The following is a 20,467-nucleotide window of genomic DNA, read 5'->3' as shown; positions in this document are numbered from 1 at the left end:
AAATGCAAAAAACAGTTTGATTCATGTTTGAAACAAAATCGATTCGTATTCGACAAGAATTAAATTGAATAGCAATAAACAAAGCAAACCAAAGTAGGTACCCTTTTTGAGGGGCTACTAACGACGGAGTATAGGATTTTACCCGGACAAAAATCATCAGTGCCACAATCTTGTTCCAAATCTCCATGTTTCCAGCTGTCTATTTCTTTTATCAAAATCTCATCGTAACTAAAGCGATCCAAGACTGAATGTACCAGAACACCAATTTGCTTTGGTTTTAAATCAACCAATATACTTGGGAAATATCATAAAATAGCTGCTTTCAAAGAAATCGAGCAAAGCGTGGTTCGTTTACCATTTGAATTTCTTTTTCAATCTGCATTTACAATGAGCTAGGGGTCAAATGAGATCATCTTTTTTATGTAGCAAGAGAGTCCTCGAGGTATTAATTGGGGGGTAGAAATTATAAAGGCATTGCAAGAGAGTATAGTGATTGCGCCTTATAGAAAAGTTATTGCTTGCTAAGACCGTTTTTATAAGATATAAGGTACCTATCTGGAAAACCTGTTGGCTTAAGCTATATCTGCATTTCTTTTTAGTTGACCATTTTGAGTAAATAAAGATTTGGCCGACAATAGCGAAATTAGGATAACGCTAACCACCCTTTATAATTATGACTTCTATAATTCTAAAAGGGTCACACATTTAAATTTTTTGCACATCTAGAGGTATTGCAAGATGTTTTTTAAGATTTTATGGTCAAGATTAAAAAACTCTATAAAACATTGCACAAATTAAAGATATTTCTGAGGTACTTTTTTGACTTTCAAATGCAGCTGTCTTCCATTGTGTACTGCTAAGCTTTTGATAACTATTCAAAAATCACAATACGTCCTTCAGATAGCCACTGTTATACGTGTTCAGCTATTTTTGGAGGGGGGTAAATTCCCCAACACACTCCTACCCCCGCCCATAGTTACCATCTGGATCTTCTGCTCTTGTGTAACTTTCTCGTGCAGCTCCGTGACCCCTTAATGTGACCTTGACGTGTTAGCTATTTCATAAATAGTTTCATTTGCTTCTAAGACTGCTTCAACAAGAAGCAAAACATTTCACCTTAAAATTAGAAATAAAACAAATACTCCCATTTTCGTTTTTATTCTTTTATGAAAAGCTTTGCTAGAACTCAGCTGTGCAAACAAACATGACGATGAATTCATTTTCACGTTTGGCGCAACATCTTGAATCCAAGGAAACAGAATTGCAAGATTCTATTCCCGCAGATGACGAGCTTCTATTCCCGCAGAAACCCGAAGAAAACAGGTTACAAAACTTCCTTTCTTCGCCGAAGATTTTTTAGGTATCATTTTCCAGGTAAAAACTTTCGGAAAATTAAAACGTTGTAGAATACTTCCAAGCAGTGGATTTGATTGGAAAAAGCGACACCAAATTTACAGACGTACTTTAATTAACGCTTCATGGAAACACCTAGGTAATCAAAGATTGATAGGCCAAAATTCATTATTCTGCTGTTATATAAAATCTTGAATACTTTTTCTTTTTATAGTACCACATAAAAAGCATAAAAGGATATGATATGAAGAGCGTTGTTTCAAACACCTTCCAAATTGATGAATATTTGGCAATTATTTGGTTGATAGATTCCCGCCGTGTTAGGCAATGTTCGCAGGGTGTTTAAACAGTCCCTCAAAAATAGGTAGCTTATAGGATCTGGGATATGTCATACTTTTTTGCGCTGGGGAGGAGGGTAAAGGACTCTTCAAACACCTTTGAAGAAAAACCTCTCTGAATTCATGTCTACAAATGGCACATGAATTAAAAACCACGTCACTTAGATAAGGTACATTTCGATCATCTTCGAATACATACGCTTGCTGGTGTACAACCATCAAAACAATAGATCCAATATTAGGTACATTAACATATATAATCAACGACCTAAATCTGCAAAAATACCATTGGACATTAAATAGCACCATAATAGGAAGATTCGTCTCCGTCAAGGATAAAAATACTCTTGTTGTCTCTAAACAACAAAAGCGGGGTGCCTACAAATACACATATTTTTACATAATATACAGGGCTATATCTATCTTCTTAGTCTACGTTGAAACATCCAACTTTGTCTTTTTACTTGGGGATTCTTCAGGCTGAAATAAAGAAGACCAATCAAAATGCTGGCAAATCTAGGCTAGAAAAAATGTACCGAAATGTTTCTCCTTTTAATATCCCTCTGGCCTGAATCTTGTTGGCAAGCAGATATTTTAACTATGTTATACTTGGATCGAGCCAGAAAGGAACCTTAACTTCAAGGACACCAATATAAACTTTGGAAGAAGCTTCGGCTTTTGAACATCTTGTCGAAATATAAACGCTTTCCTAAGGTGCTGTATTTAACTTCGCTTAATTTTGCCTGGCATATTATGGCATTCCCAGGCAGAAATCTCTTCCAGGCAGAAATTTCTACTGCAGTAATAGCAGCAGTACATTATACTATAACAGCACAGATTTCCCCACCGCGTTTTATCATAAAATGAATAAACATCGAAAATCAAAAGTCGATTGAAACAGTAAAATCAATGGCCAAAATATCGATACTTTCGTGTATCTGTAGATCAAATGAGAAATTTAAAGTGCCTATGAAATGAAATTTGACAAGTTTAGATAAAGGCACACTTTTTATAAGCAAAATTTGCTGATTTCAATGATATATGTTGAGGTAAATATTTTCTTGTGAAACCGGCCAAAAATTTAGGTTGAAGATCCCATTTTCACGTTTTCGACTGGGACAAAGCGCGCGTTTCCGTGACGTCACAAAGTTTGCAAACACGGAAGCAGTTGGCGTTTAGTACACTAAGCAAAAAGAGGATCGCTGTTGAAACTACAGTTGAAATAGCCGAAGGGGGCAGTTTCAAGCCAGGGTTCATATCCAATCTTTTTAGCGCATCAAACTTTCCGTTTTTGCAAAGTTTCATACTGTTTCACCAAAGTACGACTGAAATACGATGATACCGTCTATTAAGGTCTGGGAAGTGCACCCCAGTCTAAAAATAGAACAAGGGGGTGATATTCAGATGGGGTCTACATCCTATTATTTTCTACGTATCAGATTGCCACCTGTTGCAAAATTTCCTGCTATTGTACCTATTTTTAGCAGAGGCATCAAAATAACGTCGTTAGTGGAGTCATGCGGTAAAGCCCAAGGGGGCGATTTTCAGTTGGGTTCTATATCCTATCCTTTTCAGCGTATCAAATTATCCTATATTGCAAAGTTTTGTGCGGTAGTACTAAAGTACGACTGAGATGCGATAACACCGTCTTCAAAGGTTCTGGAGCAAAGAACCCCCGTCTGAAAATAGAAAAAGGGGCGATTTTCAGTTGGGTTCTATATCCTATCCTTTTCAGCGTATCAAATTATCCTATATTGGAAAGTTTTGTGCGGTAGTACTAAAGTACGACTGAGATGCGATAACGCCGTCTTCAAAGGTTCTGGAGCAAAGAACCCCCGTCTGAAAATAGAAAAAGGGGGCGATTTTCAGTTGGGTTCTATATCCTATCTTTCGTACCGTATCAAACTGCCATCTGTTGTAAAGTTTCGTGTTATTGTACCCACTTCCAGAAGAGATATTGTAATAACGCCGTCAGGGGCTTTGGGCAAAGTGCCCGGTCTAAAAATAGCCAAAGGGGGCAATTGGGTTCCATTTTCTATCTTTTTCAGCGTATCAAACTACCCCTTATGCAAAGTTTCATGCTGGCATCACAATTTGCACCGTTGTTTGACAAACAGTCCTGACTAAGTGGTATAGTGTGTTTGTTGTGAAGACTGAACCAACTGCAAACCTTGTGACGTCATTAATTCTTTTGCTTTGTGACTCGCACCGGTTGTTTTTAAACCCCCCAAAACAAACTTTCCCGAGCAAATTTTCAAATTAATTTTCGTTTTATATTACAACAACATGTAGAAGTTTTAATTTTTATAAAAAAACTATATATGTGAAATTTCATTTCATAGGCACTTTAATGAAGCATGTAAGGAAGAAATAATTTACCTTTTGTTGTTTTTCTAAGAATTTACAGCATTCTTCTTCAAAAAAGGCGAATACCAAATCACAATCCTGCAATGGCAGAAATCTGATATAAAAAAAGGAAAGGGCAAAACATTTGATAATTAAGACAACAGTAAGGAAGGGACAAATTACATTGGTATATTGGGAGAGCATTGTGAAATTATGTGGCTATTTCAAACTTTTATTTCAAAGCATAAAGTGAGCTTCTAAGAAGATAAATTATAGATGAAACTCAGAAGTAATAACATAACTGTGTTCCATAATCGGGACACATAGAACTTTATGAAAAACTGAAAGAAACTAAAAATTGTAAATTGGGTACACATTTATCATATACATGTAGTGCATTTATTAACTCTTGATAGTAAACAATATAGCACAACTTATATAATATGTATAAAATGTTGTATGTCATTTATACATGCATGGTAAATAAAAAAATGTAGAAGACAAAATGCATACAATTAATGCGACAGGCAAGCCAAAGGGAAGATTCAAAACCTTTCATAATTCTCACTTCATGTTATCGACAGATACAAATTTCGACATATTGAAAATATCAATTATAACTTTTCTTATTAGCTTTCAAATAGCAGATTCCATTACATATTCTTATTCAATCTTATCACAAATATGCATTGAAACAGCTTGATAAATCAATAATACCAGACAAAAATTAGAGCCTAAAATAAGAAAAAAGTTAAGGAGCTTTACCTTTCTGACCAGATGGTCGACTGGATTATAAGTATGACAATTTGTTTTGATGAGCACCATATCCGAATAAAACTCTGTAAAATCTTTATATACTCCATCCTATAAGAAACGTCGGGTGTGTTAGAAAGATTTTAAAACTGTTGAACACGAGCACAATTTTAGTGAAAGCCCTTTTCTGAACAACTTAATCAATCTGCTGTATATATTTTCTGGCAGTAATACTGCCTTGGCATAAAACATTTTTGAAAAATACAAATCAAATGACGAAGGGAAATAATAAGAAGACAGCAAAATGTTTATCTGTTCAACAAATTTTTCTGTATAAAAACACGATGCTTTATCAAAAATATAAAAAAGGGAACTTAACAGGAAAATAGGATTGCGCCTGAATATTTCAATAACCATTTCAGACAAGCACAGTTCAAGGATTTCGAAGCATCAACACGTAGTTTAACGAAAAATATCTTAAAAATCAGAAGAAATGTTTTTCAAAAGCTAACGAGTATCAATAAAAGATTCAGTCTGTGAGAAGAAATAAAATGTAAATAAACTCAATTTACCTCAAGTTTCTTTTTAACAGTGCTAAAATCCATTGGTTTTTTAATAACTTTGTAATATCCAGGTGCTTCTGCTGGGTTCACTTAATAAAAAAGAATTCAAATATCATATACCATACAAAGCTAACAAAAAAGCATGTTGCAATGCATACTTCTAGGCAAATAAATATTTTATTTGAAACATGCAAACACGCATGTCAATTTACTTGTAAGAGACAAAGAGAAGAAATGTATAATTTAGTCAAAGGGGAGGTTGGAGAGAAAGACCTAACCTTACAAAATTATCCTTATACATGTGACAGTCTCATTTAACTTCAAGATTTACAAATGCTACTTAACGACCTTTAATCAAAATCAACTCAAGCATATATTTCTTAGAACTGAAGACTGAAGAGATGACGAGAATGAAAATTTCTTGGGTAGCTTCAAGAGAAAAACTTGACGTGAAAACAAGATACGAAGCATTATTCTCATAATACCTGGTCGTGTAAACCACGAGGCAGCATTCATCTCTCCCCTTTGTTTATTCGGGCCACGAAACCGTGAAACTTTCTGCAGGAGCCTACATAAAAGCAACGGAAACAAATAAAAGGCTGATTCGATTATTATTGTCATGACCCAGGCAAATTTCAAAACTGAGAGTAACAAGAATAATGCATATGATATCCAGCATATATGGGACTTTTATTTTCCCAAGATCCGTTTCATTATAACCCCTTTCCAAGAGACTTAACACTAGGACTCGTTACATTACTAAAGCGAGCCCTTTTTTAATACCTTCTCTCCACAAACGTTCTAAATTCTTGTAAAATATAATAATCGAGCAATTCTGTATGATAAAAGATGATATCAGACCACATAATGAAGAAAAGAAAAACTCCATTCATTGACAAAATGGCAAAGATGGTATCAAACGTTGCCCGGGCAACTTTTTAGCTCTGATGCTCGTTGTACAGAGGTTGTTGTCAACGAAAAGGGAAAGCTAATTTTTTTCAGAAGAGCAAGAAGAATAAATGATGAATTTCTCAACAAATTCCACCCAATAAAAAAATTATAGATTTAAATTAGTTAAGAAGGATAGCAGCCAGTCTCCCTTTAACTCTATTTGGTAATGTAGAAACAGGCGCTAGACAGTTAAGCAAGGTAATCTGCCTTCTTAAAGACTCATTGCTAACAATGAGCCATTGCGCTATGCAAGCATCCCATAATGCATTTTTAGACAGTCTGAAACCAATTTTGGTTAATCCGTAGAAGTTTACTGCCATTTTTCGGATCGTCGCCACGCTCGCAAAGGCCCATTGTTAGCAATGAGTCTTTACCTTTATAAAATCATAGTCTATTACCCAATTTGATTTTAAATATAATATTGCATAAACTAAGTGTTCTTTTAAACAAAACTTTCAAACTGTTTTAAAAATTTGTGTGCTTTATTTTGCAATCATCAAAATCAATTTAAACACAAAAATCATTAAAATGTAGAGAAGGCCTCATTATGTAAAGTCGGTTTTTAGGTGATAATGAATTCAATCGATAAAGGGCTGTTTATATTGTGTCTGCAGAAACCATCACAAATTGTCCAAAGTCTTTTTCTTCTAATGAAATTATGTTCGTCTTAAGAATCCTTAAAACCATTTTACTTTATATTAACAACCAATATATGCTGAAGACCAAGTCTGCAAATTAAATAAAAAACGATTCTGTTAACATTGAATAACAAATACAATAAAAAGCCAACTCACGCAAGAGCCCCTTTAATCCATCCAACAGTAATAACAGGAGATGAATCCGACTTTCTTTTTTTAGAACCCCCTCGTGGAATATTATTGGTCACGTGCGACTTCATGACATCATTTCCTTGTTTGTGCAGCACTTCATTTGGAAGGCTAGTAGTTTGTTGTAAAGGTCCCACAGGGGTTAAAAACTCAGTCCCTGGAGCCTTGTTCCTAGGTTTTACAGTTTTTTGTTCAGTCTTTGTCGAGTTTTGATCAAACGAGTTCTGGAAAAATGATCCAGCCCCAGCTGTTGGGACAATACTAGTAAATAACGCATCGCCATAATTCGTTTTGATATCGTTATTCAACGTCTGTTCTCGCAGTTCTGAATTTGGGGAGACATTGCGATTGATACCTGACAAAGATGCCATTGGACGCTTGTCGTGCATGCCTTTGTCAACAGGGGATTGGGGTAATTTTTGAGTCGGTGAATTTAGTGGGCTTTTGTAACCAGACGATGGGGAAATAGAGTTTATGTGACTAACATTTGTCCCAATGTGTAAATTCTTAGATGGAGAATATCCTTGGTTAGAAGTCGACGTAAAATCATCAACCAAATGCCTTGATGGAGAATTCCGTTCCTTTGGTGCCGAAGACAAATTCTCAACGTCCACAAACAATGCCCGTTTTGATGTATTTGGCAAACTAATTTGTTGGTCCCGTGAAGGACCACCAAAAGACAATGGGCTCTTCCTCGTAACCACCTTTATACCCATATTTGACGGTGATCTTTTATCGCTAACTTGTTTTATTGAAACCTCATGCGAAGGGGATCCAACATGAGATAAGACTGACGGTGACACTCGTTTTTCGGTCTCTTGTTGCATATTTGCCTTCATTCCTCCATTAGCGGGTATAAATGCTGCATACACGTTTCTAGGCGAATCGTCTCTAGAAACATCTACAATTCGTTCAGATTCCACAACCTGCGTTTCCATGGGATGCACTTTTGCAGTGACGTCATTTAGAAGATTGACGCCATGTTCAGGCGTATCCTTGACAACTAGCTCTGATAAGGACGAGTCTCCTTCATTACTGTCAATATCAGCTACTACAGACTGTGAGCTGTCGTTATTCAAAAGACTAGGCCTCCCAAAACTCGTCTTGTTATCAGAAAGAGAATTACTTGACGAAGGTTGCCTTGGCTTGCCATTGCTTGATGGGGATATCTCCGCAAAAACTGTCTTGCTACAGTCTCCAGGCCTATCAAGAGCACATAGGCTTGGTCCAACGTGAGACGTTTGCCGCTGGTTGGGGATTCCTCCGTCACTCTTTTCACTCCCATGATCATTGCATAAATTTATTGGTGAGCTGTACTCTTCGCCTATTTTGCGAACAATCACTTTGCTTTCCATTAGACTGCTAGTCTGTGGCTCACAATGCTGCACTTGAATTCTCGTTGAAAACTTCTGATCATGTGCATCAATATTCACGATTGCTTCCGGCACACTTTTTTCCGTATCATTAACCTCTGGTGCAGCTAGATCGTCGAGACCGTCAACAGCACCTGAAGAGGATTTCGGAACATCAACATTATTCTTGGAAAATTTTGCTGCAAGATCTGCAAGGAATCTCTCCCCAGCAAGCAAAATAGTTTCGTCAGTATTCTCAAGCGTAGACGTCAATACTCGCGACTTTGCAGTTTGTTTCGGCCTATCGTTAGCTTTTAAGTTGTTCTCGACAATGCTTGTTTTAATTTCATCTACAGGCACACTTTTTTCACTAGAATCTACGTTTTTCAAAGCCGAATGGCTCTCAGCAGTTTTTGGAATATTATCAATCTCAATTGTCGGCGAAGTGTTACTTTTAGAAGGCATAATATCAGTAACAGTCGATATTTCGCCGTCCACCTTTGGAACGACAATACTGTTCGAAGACTGAGTTGGGCCGTTCTGCTTCGATACAGGTATGGAAGTACTTACAGACGTTGCAAATGACGTTGGTGTTTTACTACTCATCGCGGTTGAGGTTGTAACAGTTGTCGTTGCAGACGAATTGACAGCAGTTGAAGATGCAGGTGCAAAACCTCGCGAATTAATTATACCTAAGGAAGGCTTTACGCATGTGCCAAGATTCGAAGGCGAAACGTCAGTTTCGGCAGGTCTCACTAGCGAACCAGAACTAGACGCAAGAGTTTGCAAGAGTTTAGTTGTTACGGGATTATTTGAGGCCGTGCATTGCACTGACGGCGTAGAGGTTTTCGTAACTGACATAATTGGTGTTGCAATGTATACAGTTTTAACCTGGGTACTTCCAGGGACAACAGTCGTAACGGCGATCATCTTAAAGCCTGTTGTCATAGGCATAGATTTTGCTATTGATACTATCTTTGCACCCGACTGCTGCAGAACATTTGGGATTGAAGCAATCTTCAGCTGCTGACTACCGCTAATTGGCACGTTACTGAGGGCAAGAACCCTCTGCGCACTGCCAGGTTTAGAGGATGTCGATGAAGATACAACTACGAATGGTTTAGATCCAGTATTTGCGGGTGATGAATGACTAGCAGTGCTGTTAGATGACTTCTGAACTTGCACCACCTTGACAGGACATGAGCCACTCGAGAGAGAACTTGCTGAGCAACTTGCAATTGATCCACTGGTTAGAGTACTTGTTACAATGGCCAAATTTGGCAAGACTCCACTTAAGCCAGAACAGCTCGGTATGACTGGTTTAACAGGTGAAATAGGTGCCATTGGTACCACTGGAGAATAACAAATATACAATTATTTTGTTGGCTATGCATGTTTAGTTAAGCAACTCTTAAAAATCATCCATTTACAAAGATAAGGAATTAGTTTCGGAATGGTTAAATTCTATGGTGGCAACGATGATTCCAAGCTGCTACACAAGGTGCTAAACATTCTCAAAAATACATAATTTTTTCAAAGTAAAATTATGACAGCGAGTTATCAACCTTTTCTCAGCTCTTGATCTTAAAAAGCTTTGGCAAAGTATTTCACAATGAATTTTACTCAATCGTCATTTTTCAGGTAAAGACCTGAAAAAGGGCACTTTAACAAAATTTTATCTGAGGGAATTTTCATGTTTGAGTATTCATGTTTGTGAGTATTGAGTAACCTATGCAAACTTCTCTGATTAAAAACAAAAATTGATAGAAACAAATAATCTGTTTTTTAGACTTGAATCAATTATCTGTTAAAAATTTAAGGGTACCCTCGTGTTTTGTTTGGCTGTTTTCCAACTAACAAACTTTAGATAAGCCTACATATAACCCATAGAAATGATGTCATAATGCAACAAATTATTGTAATGATTCCAACATATCGATGGTCCATAGATTAGTTTTGATTGGTTTGCTAGTATGTAGAGGTATGAATAATGTTGGCCTAGGACAGATCGTTTGGGCTCCCAAATAGAAGGAAACAAAAAGCTAACGCATTTTCGAAGACGTTATCCTGCAATTCGGAACTTTTGGGCAAAGTTGGGCTATCAAGAAAATCGAAAGATACAAATTTTTTTTCATTGTGCAAACTTTAAAGCAGAGAAGAAGTTTTTACATGAGTTTACGCGTGCCTTCGTAGGGCCATAGCTTTGGAATTATTTTTATTGCTGGAAATAAGTTAAAGGGAAAAGTTGTTAGGGAAGAGTGAATTCTTAAAAAATTCTCGACCATTCACGTGAATTTTTTTCAAATCTTCAAATTTTTATGCTGGCGCATATATTTTCTGAAAGTTTAGATTACATAGCTAAGGTGAATCCACAAACCTGTAGAAGTTGCCAACACATTCAGAGACTCTGCACTCGGACTGACATTACTAGCACCAAAACCCGATGGACGTTGGACCCCAGTAATAGGTTTGATCTTAGCCGGCTTCGCTTTCGATTTGGCGATCGGTGTTTTGAATTTCATTTTCTGTATCGTTGTTGAATTACTACTAGACGAAACTAGTATCTGTGAGACTTTGGCCTGATGGGTTGGGGAGACAGTTCTCGCATCAATGATGGATCTCTGCTGCTTGAATCCACCATCATTTGCACTAGAAAACGTTCCAGTACTTGTTGGCGACTGCAGCACAGCTTTTGTGATGTATGGACTACTACTCGACCCCAGGCCCTCCGTGGAAAGTGATCTAGATATCTGACTTGACTTCTGCGGACTACGTTGGAGAATCAAAGGCTTCTGGTGGGTGCTGCCATGGCTACCTCCTGGAGAGACTGGTTTGTGCAAGCTAGTGGGCGACAACAAATTTTGCTTTGTAAGATTTGGGGAAGTGGCAACTTTGTACTCTGATTTTGTAGGTAGATTGAGCTTACTTGGCTTGAGCACCTTGTTGGTTGGTGGGTTCGGCTTCTTCTTCTTCTTTGTCTTTTCGCTCTCTTGAGATTTGATACTCGAAGAAGAGGAGGCTGTAACAATAAACACAACACTGTCAGCAAATGTTGCCAAATACTGACTTACAACTAAGATTCCTTGCATTTGCCTCTTTCTTAAGAAACAAAGAAACAAGTATCATAATTGATATTTGATGGTAAAGTAATTCTAAAAAGGTTCCTTGGAAAATATCTAGAATTATACAGGCCTTCTCAAAGACTTAATAAGATACACCACACTGAGAAAAATAATAGCACCTTTGACACTATAAAGTCAAAAAATAATACGGGGCTGAATAAATTGTCTTAATAAACTTTGACACTGTTTTTAAGCAGTGGTATAAACCTCCTGACGAAAAACTAAAACCAGGGCACTTTGCCAATTTGGAAAAAATGCAACTGGTATCAAGAAAACTCCCAAACTCACGAAACTCATGAGCGATATTTAAAGCTAAAAACAAAACTTCTTACTTGACAAGCTTCTTGAAAATTCCACCGGCTTACTATCCTTAACTTTCAACTTCTCTTCGAATCTTTCAGAAACTTTGCTGCTAAGTGACACTGAGCGTTCCCTGGTGCTCTGCGGTGCAGCTGTGAATAAAAAGAAGTTGTATATGTTGATGAAATAGAAAATCGATTTCAACACCACCCCAAGTCCCCCTGAAACAGCCCCGCTAACTGATTGCCCACACTAGAAATTGCCATCCCTATTTTGATTATGCTTTCCAACATAACTTTGGTAGACAATTTTAACTTTTTGAACAATACTGCAAAACAAATTCACAGAGTTTGTGACTTTATAGCCTTTCCACCCAAAACACGCAAGTTCCAGCTTTCAAAACACGATAAACTGTCTAGTAGAGACGTAACAGAGGGGTGTATTGCCGAAATTCTTGTACAAACTGGTACTTGCTGAATAATACTGCGGATGGACACTCATGACCCAGCTTAGATTGTCTTTCCAACACCTTAATATAAAGTTTACCAAACCCACCAGTACATAAACTTTCTAAAGGAGATAATGTCAATATAGCTTAGAGAGTCTTCAAGTCAGTAAAGAATGCATTAATATTTCAGGCCTCTGGTTCAAGAAGTGTATTCTTTGTGAACGCACTAATATAATTTGAAAATTGAAGAATACGCCGTATTTCTAGGCATTAAGTACTCACTTTTCTTGGCAGGCAGCTTTGAGTTTTCGTGTGAAATCGCATTGGCCGTGTGTGTGGCCTTTGCAGTGAACACAGTTTGAGGTACCAACCGTGGCGTCAGAGAAACCAATCTTCTTCCTTCGATTGACCATTCAGTAGCTGTCCCAATTCCGTGCATGCTGCAACAACAACCTCAAAAAGGTCAGGCAAACTACGTCACAACCCATAGTGTAGTGATACAGCGATAACATGTTTGTCAAGTGGAATATGAGTATATGTAGAGCAAGGGTGTAAAACTCAAGACCTGTGAACCACATCTGCCCCTTGCTACAGCCATACAAGATAATTACTATCAGTTTTTCAAGATAAAGGCCCTGAAAAGTTACTGCTCATAAATAATTTATTTTATTAGTATTTATCTTAACTATTCGTTGCTAATTAAAAAACTGTTTCTAGCGGTAAAATTTATCTAAGGATATAGTCTGGCCGTCCCGATTCAATATATCAAAATCATTCTTAAAAATGAGATTGAATTATCGGGCGCAATAGCTCATAATAATCGCTGCACACCGCAAAATATTTTTAACTGCATTCCGACTTAAGAACTACCGAGACCATGGTTATATTATCTCTTAACATTTTATAGGCTTAAAATACACCCGGATGTGGTACGTAACTAGTTACAGCAGTCATTCATAACTCTAACTACTTCAGATTAGACGCCTACTCCTACTGCAAGGATCATAAAAGCAAAAGCACCTAAGCTTACGCACATGGATCATAGAAACCGAAAAACAACAAAGAAATAGAAAATAGAATCAGAAAAAATCACTGTAGAATAAAAATCAGTTCTTTTAGCTGAGATTCACCATGCTGCAGCTAGGCCTCTTTTATGAATAAATTTACCCCGATCTCCATCGCCAGGGAGCTTAGATAACCAGCCCGTTATTCAGGAATGATGGGCCGCTTAGCAGGCTAAAACATTTCTGGTTGAGGACGGGATAAGATAAGGTTTTACTTTCTTTTTAAAAAAAGGGATTTAGGTGACCACCAAATAGGCCTCAATTTCTGGCTTCTGCCCACGGCAAATACATTTGATGTTTCAGGTAAACACAGCTAAGTTCAATTTATGCCGGACCAACACACGTGCCAGTATGATTATACTTTACTTGGCGTAGCTTTAAAAGATATCAATTCAGAAGGTAAAATTTGAAAGCAACTAAGATTGGGAGACAATAGATGAATTCTCAATTCAACGTAGTGGTAAAAAGGGCTTACAGCAGTTTCCAGAGAATTTGATACGATTTTGGTTACACAGTAACTTGTGATAACAATTCATACAACCACGCCCTGTTAAAAACATAAATAAAAAAGGTCCATACCATTCAGCTACAGAATTGAGACTATCATCGTTGACAACTCTTCTCACCTCAGCGCGATGCCTTTCGGTTGAAATACTGATGGAAAAACAGCGAAGTTGTGTTTTCAACTAATTGCAACACAAAGAAATTCTTGAGTTAAAGTTGAGAACAAAGATTTTCAACAGGCACCTTAAATAGAAATTCAGTAAGCTTTATCTGGAACAATCTGTATTGCAAACAAAAAGAGGCGATCAAACTATTACATAAAAATTTGAAACGGTAACAAAGATTTGTTCCAAAAACAAAGCAAACGAGAATAAACTGCACAGAATATTCTAGAAATGATTAAATTTAGCTTCTCTGGACAACAAATTTCTATACCTTCCCAGTCCCAACCATTTTGACTAATTCCCGTCATCAGCTAGGGATACCCGTGGTGTTCAAAACAATCCAAGGCTAATTACTAATTGCGATGTAACATTTAAAAACCTTTACCTCAGATGGGCAGCGAGGTCTGCTAAAGCCTGTTTCTTTTCCCTGAATAAAAAAAACAAGAAAACTTTTATAGGATTGACAATACCTACCATAATACTTAAAGAGCAATAGTCGAAGTGAAATTTTTGGTAAAACCTTGTCAGTGTTGTGAGTATATTAATTAACTTATATAAAACAATAATGATATGTATATACCTGCTTAGATCTCCCTGGGCCCGAAACGCCGTTATCACAGAAGAGTAGGCTTCAAGCTCTGTCAAGAAATTAAACGAAGTGATAAAATTATGCTTACTAAATAGCTTTTTACGCCCTCTGATTATTTGGAAAAACAATACAGGGCATCACATATGAACTAGTCTGCCACCGACACATAGTCATAAAAAAGACAATCAAAAAATTAGGTTGAAATGACGTATCAAACAGTCTATGTGCGTTTAACAAGCTGAGAGCTTGCAAGCATAGCATCTTTTACAACCTTGTTTGGGATTCATTCCTTAACCCCATTCTAAAATCTTTTAGGTTTTGATGGACATTAAAAAACTAATACCAAGCCAACCATCCTGAGCAGATGATGCCAAAATTTTGCACCACTCTCTTCTAGAATATGGAAGTTGTTAGGCTAAGCATGTAGATTATACTGATTGTGTTTGGGCATTTGTTTCCATACATTTGAGTCGAAGTCTACTCACTCTTATCTAGAACATGAAAGATCTAAAAGGAGAGTGGGAGAGACCTGTGACGAAAGGTATGATGTTGGCAATCATAATCTCCAACCTTATACGCCATATCAGCAGGGCAATGATATGTAATATCAATATAAGCAGAAGTACTGGCTTTTATATGGAACCCATTTTGGATGAGCTCTACAATTTTATTCTAAGAATTCTGAAATAACAATTCAAGTCAACTTTATATTATTTTAAAGGGTTTTACTATTCGTAAGAAAGTTACTTCGGGACTTATCGAAATCATTTTTCAAGCTAAAAATGTATAATTAATAAATGAATGTGTACTGTGTTTTTTAAAAGACATGAATGTGTGAAAGAATGAATGTGTACTGTGTTTTTTAAAAAACAAAACAATGACGAATAAGCTAACACGTATAAACAACAGAGTTTTAAAGTGTGACGTCAGCAAACACGTTTTTTTAACCACATAACATAAAAGAACACCATGAAATACTCCCATATATGCAAAATGAGTCAAATATGTCTAAAATTGTGTGAGCTATGACCAATAGAAGATTTGAAATTTGTTAATTGATTACTATTATTTTGGCTCAGTTCATAAAGTTAAGTGTTGACGTCATCACTTAAGAACTCTATGGCGAATAAAAATAACAAAAGCACGATAACTTTTATATCATCAGAGTTCTTTCATTCTGCAAGACAAGGAGACCTTTTTGTTGGGCATTATTGTCCTCACTAAGATGTCTGAGATACGAATATGACTACCGTGAGCAGTGTAGAACAAGACAACAAAGTAAAATAAATCTGTAAAGGCACTGCTTTAGAACTATTGGGAAATGAAAAACACCACTCCTTATCTTCAGATCGGATCAGTTACAAAGCATTTTATGCTTCAACATTGTAGACATTCATAAAAGTATAAAGTATACTTACAACAGCATTAATTATTTTTGTTCTTTTTGTGAATGGGTTTGAAGCTGAAATCTTGCTTGAAATCATATATCAAACAAGATTTGAAGCAAATAATGAAAACCACTGGTTTCTTTAATGAAACTTTGTTTAAAAAGTTTTCCTTATTTAAATCGAAAATCTTCTAGCTTAGAAACTGATTACTTATCATATTTAACAACAAAATATTTCATTCAGGTTTATTAACAACCACAATGCAGTGTCTATGTTTGCCAAAATACCAGGGTTGAAAGAATTAAAAACAAGAAAGACAATTTCTTCAATTCAAAGCAAAATAAATCCGATGAAGGAATTTCCTAAACAACAAAAGGTTTCCCCTTTCTTACCCTGCAAAACGGAAGGGTAGTGCCACTTGAGAGCATGTTCCAAACTACACGCAAGATCTGATATTTGTATATTTTTTGAAGTCAACAAAACCTAAGAACAGATTGCAATGGCAGGCAAATTTAGGAGTATCAGTTTGTAGTGGTAGTAAGCTTATGAATTTAGTGACTAAAGATATTTTAGACAGAATTGAAAGCATTCTTCTGCACTTGCTAACCAAAAAGTACTAAATTTGTTGGTGCACATGGGTGGTCAATCCTTTGCATGAGAAGCATTTTGCTCCTTTTTTATAACTTTTTCTACAAGACCTTACAAGGGGACAAACCTTTGTTCTTATAAAATGAGACAAATATTTTACTGTTTCGAAAATGTCACCAAAACTTGAGATGCAAATGCTCCCTAGTTAGTGTTTCACTGCTAAGTAGTTGCAAAAGATGCAAGAGCCTTGAATCTTAAGGGAGGGTCTGCATTGCCCCCTTTTCTTGTAAACAAGAGTGGAAAGGTAACATGTTTATTTTAAAACAGACTTTAACAGACTTTAAAACCTTTGGAGTATGATGCCAAATTGCTGTAAGGCTAGTGTTAACTGTTCACCGGGAGATGTCCCAACAGCTAAGTGGTCAATAACCCACAATTTAGGAATTAACAAAAAGTCAAATTGTTCTTCCAACTCTTGTCACCTGACATCCTATTCTTTATACTGAGTACACTGATGAATTAAAGCAATGCAAAAAGGTATAAAAGACATCAACAGGCCTTGGAAAGTGCAAAAATAATTTGGTCTAGTTAGTCAGTCTAGATATTAAATTCAATGTCAGCTGAATTGAATTCAATATGAGATGTTTGGTAAAGTATTTAAACCACAAAACCTGCAGGACAAGGGCACTGTGAACATAGCAACAAAGTTTATGATATCTGTTTAATTCTTGTGATTAAATTTGTCTACAAGAGAATCTTATATTTTTGCCTTTACACAATGGTTAAAACAATTTATGCATTACTTACTTTTTTATTACCATGCGACATTGGATAGACTGCAGAAAAACAAGTTTTAATACTGACTACAAAGTCAGAAATATTTGATATTTATTGGGATTTTTGCAAAGTCTATGATGATGATATTTGTGGTTTAGTGGTTGAAAAGCTTGGTCACAGTTGTAAATCACAATATTGGTCACAGTGATCAACTACATTGGAATCTGCTAATTTATGTTGACCAAGAATTTAGAAAATGCCAATGATTTTTTTGCTATCTCATGACATTATTTTGTCTGCTTTTATTTTGCCTGGATACAAATTGTATCCCTAAATCTATAATATCCTACAATAATATATCCTAATCTATAATAACTCACAGAACATACATTATTTCAAGTTAATTATCCAATCACAAAAATTTAAGTCAGACATTTCATGCTTTCACAGACCAGCATGTGCTAAATAGACTTCATGGACATTGCTGTTTAATATACTAATATAAAAATATCCAAGTCAAAATGATGCATTCGGCTATCTATTCTCTCATTAACAGGCCATTTTGACAAATTGATAATGACAGTCTTCATAAAAAATATCTTCATTTCATGACAAAATATAAAAAGGCAAGAAAATTTGCATAGAAGCAGAAACATTAATTACTTTGTCATGTAAAATGCTTTGGAAACTATATATATGGCTTAAATAAATAAAGCTGACACATACAACACTTAGCACAAGAAGCAATGCAGATATTGTTAAATAATGAAAGACTGTATAGGCTGAAAATATTTATAAATCTATTGCAAGAGCTTTGGGCAGATTATAGCAAGGAAGACCTGATTTAAATGCAGTCTTCAGTTTCAACTTGCTGAAGCTGTTAGAAAACTGACAGTAAATGGGTGGTTTCTAACTGGTTGTTTTGGGGACATCATCTATTATGAGTATCAATATATACCTATTGTCTATACAAACAACTTGTTAACTCTAAGATTGCCTAAAACAAATCAAGAAACATCTGTACAATCAGCCTCAAGCCACAATAGCTTTCTTTCAATGAAACAATCAGGAATTAGGCTTTATATATGAAACACACACTATAGAATAGAAAGAAGACAAAAGCTTAGTCCATTTAGAGTTTTGAAAAAAAATAAAAATACAAAGAGTTAATTCTTAATCCCGAAAAAAATTTAAAAGCCTTGTAGGATGTATCCACAAGATAACTAGAAAAACAGGTGAAAAAGTAATGATGAGGTAAAGAAATTATGAGTTCAATGATGAAATTAAAAAAGGCATTTAACACTGATTTCTTTAAGGTATTGAATAAAATCTCTTTACATAATTTAACATCTGCTTTAAATATTAGTTTAATCAAAACTTATTTTGCAAATTGAGGGTAATTTTTTGATGGTAAGAATTCATTAATAAGGCTTTAAAAAAGCAAATATTTTCAGACATACTGAAGCTTTTCTTTTGACACTCTATAGGGTGAAAAACAGGAAGTTGCAAATATAAAAATTGAACTGGCCTATATGATCCGAATATCATATACAAATATATGTTGGTCTTGGTTGCTTGGCTAACAAAATTGAAATATATGACTGGTTTTGCTTTAATTGTTGAAGGGAAATTTTAAAATGTCAATTATAAACATAAGTTTGATGAGAGCAAATTAGAGCCTGAAAATGTTGCGACAATACTTCTGCCTGAAAATTAGAACCTAACAACAGTATGGATTTCCTTGAACGAAATACTTCAATACTTTGAAATACTTTTGAAAACATAGTGGATAGTAGTCCCCTTGAAAACTTAAAAATAATGATACTAGTTTAAAATTGAATGACTAAAACGATAAAATATTTGACATGTGACATTTGGATGGTTTTTATTCAAATTTGGATTTTGAAACTCACAAGTGGACCATTTTAGCGACATCGTAAGGAATTTGACATTTGGGCATGCAGTTTCTTACTACTGCATTGCAGTTTCTATAACAAAAGAAAATGCTACTGCTTAGCTGAATGACACGGGCATATCTTTTAAGACATTCGATTCCCTTTTATTGCGTAGATCGCTCACACAAAAGGCAATCAACTACAAAATGCCCACATTTTACCGCCGAAGGCAGGTTAATAAACTTTCGTCCGATATGGAATACATGCTTCGTGACTAAAGGAACAAACTATTTAGCACCTTCAAAGATTGTTTTTAGCCAAATTTTAAATTTGATTTTCCTTAACGCACAGAAACGGGCGAATCTAAACATGGCGGACATTACTCACCAAGCCTCCGTAAAATGCGCTTTGCCTCTTCACGGGTAAGGACTTCTTCGTCCATTCCATCACTGGCCATAGTGAATTTTTTTTAGCCAGGACCTAGCAAAGTAAATTGGTAAAAATGTTACGAGAAATTCGTGTTGGATTATTTGGCATTTCCCTGTTTAAAGAGAACAGACGAAATGACAATGGCGTCTTTAAAACTCCAACAAAACCAAATAAAAATGGCCTATCAAAAACTCGAACAAGGACCGTCAAATCAAGACCACGAAAATAAGAAAACGATAGAATCATACTTCTAAATGCAAATAGAAAAATACTTCTCTTTACTTCAGAAAGCTATAAAAAAATCAATAAACTCTTATTTGTTTTCCTATAGAAGACATTCGTAAATTTCCCAAGCCTTCCTTACAAAAAGAAGGCTCGAGGGAATGTTGTGAGAACATAAAGCTACAGAGAAAAGCCTATATACCTATCAGCGAAATCAAACAAAAGAAAATTGAATAAAATATGCATAACATTGAAAATCTTACCAATAACTCTTGTCACAAATTATCGATCCTCTGACATGTGTTGGTTTTAAAAATACAGAAGCCTTGCTGCCCTTCCATTAGGCCGCCATTTTAGCTTAGATTTCAACTTGCTAACGCATGCGCATCGAATAGAACTGCGATGCCCTTGGAAGTCGCATGAATTCTCACATAATTTATCATAATTCAAATTTTTAAATGCAAAACGGAAGTAAAACATAACCTACTTAGAAG

The 20,467-nt window shown here is 35.8% G+C and overlaps 1 protein-coding gene across 1 annotated transcript; it reads right to left on the bottom strand.

The window, feature by feature from the left end:
* Positions 1–27: 27 nt before the first annotated feature.
* Positions 28–20,381, bottom strand: LOC148957126 (uncharacterized). Its single transcript, XM_089115815.1, has 14 exons — positions 20,237–20,381; positions 19,710–19,802; positions 14,666–14,723; positions 14,471–14,512; positions 13,997–14,071; positions 12,636–12,793; positions 11,938–12,057; positions 10,861–11,502; positions 7,099–9,835; positions 5,839–5,921; positions 5,363–5,442; positions 4,803–4,901; positions 4,071–4,136; positions 28–2,171 (listed from the first exon to the last, which is right to left on the bottom strand). Exons 2-14 carry the CDS (start codon positions 19,777–19,779, stop codon positions 2,124–2,126), a joined length of 4,278 nt encoding a protein of 1,425 aa, XP_088971941.1. The 5' UTR covers positions 19,780–19,802; positions 20,237–20,381; the 3' UTR covers positions 28–2,123.
* Positions 20,382–20,467: the final 86 nt, after the last annotated feature.

Source organism: Rhopilema esculentum, unplaced genomic scaffold, assembly GCF_057945365.1.
Source record: "Rhopilema esculentum isolate cy_ngs unplaced genomic scaffold, ASM5794536v1 HiC_scaffold_37, whole genome shotgun sequence".
Lineage (NCBI taxonomy): Eukaryota > Metazoa > Cnidaria > Scyphozoa > Rhizostomeae > Rhizostomatidae > Rhopilema > Rhopilema esculentum.
This window is presented reverse-complemented; position numbering and strand designations above follow the sequence as displayed.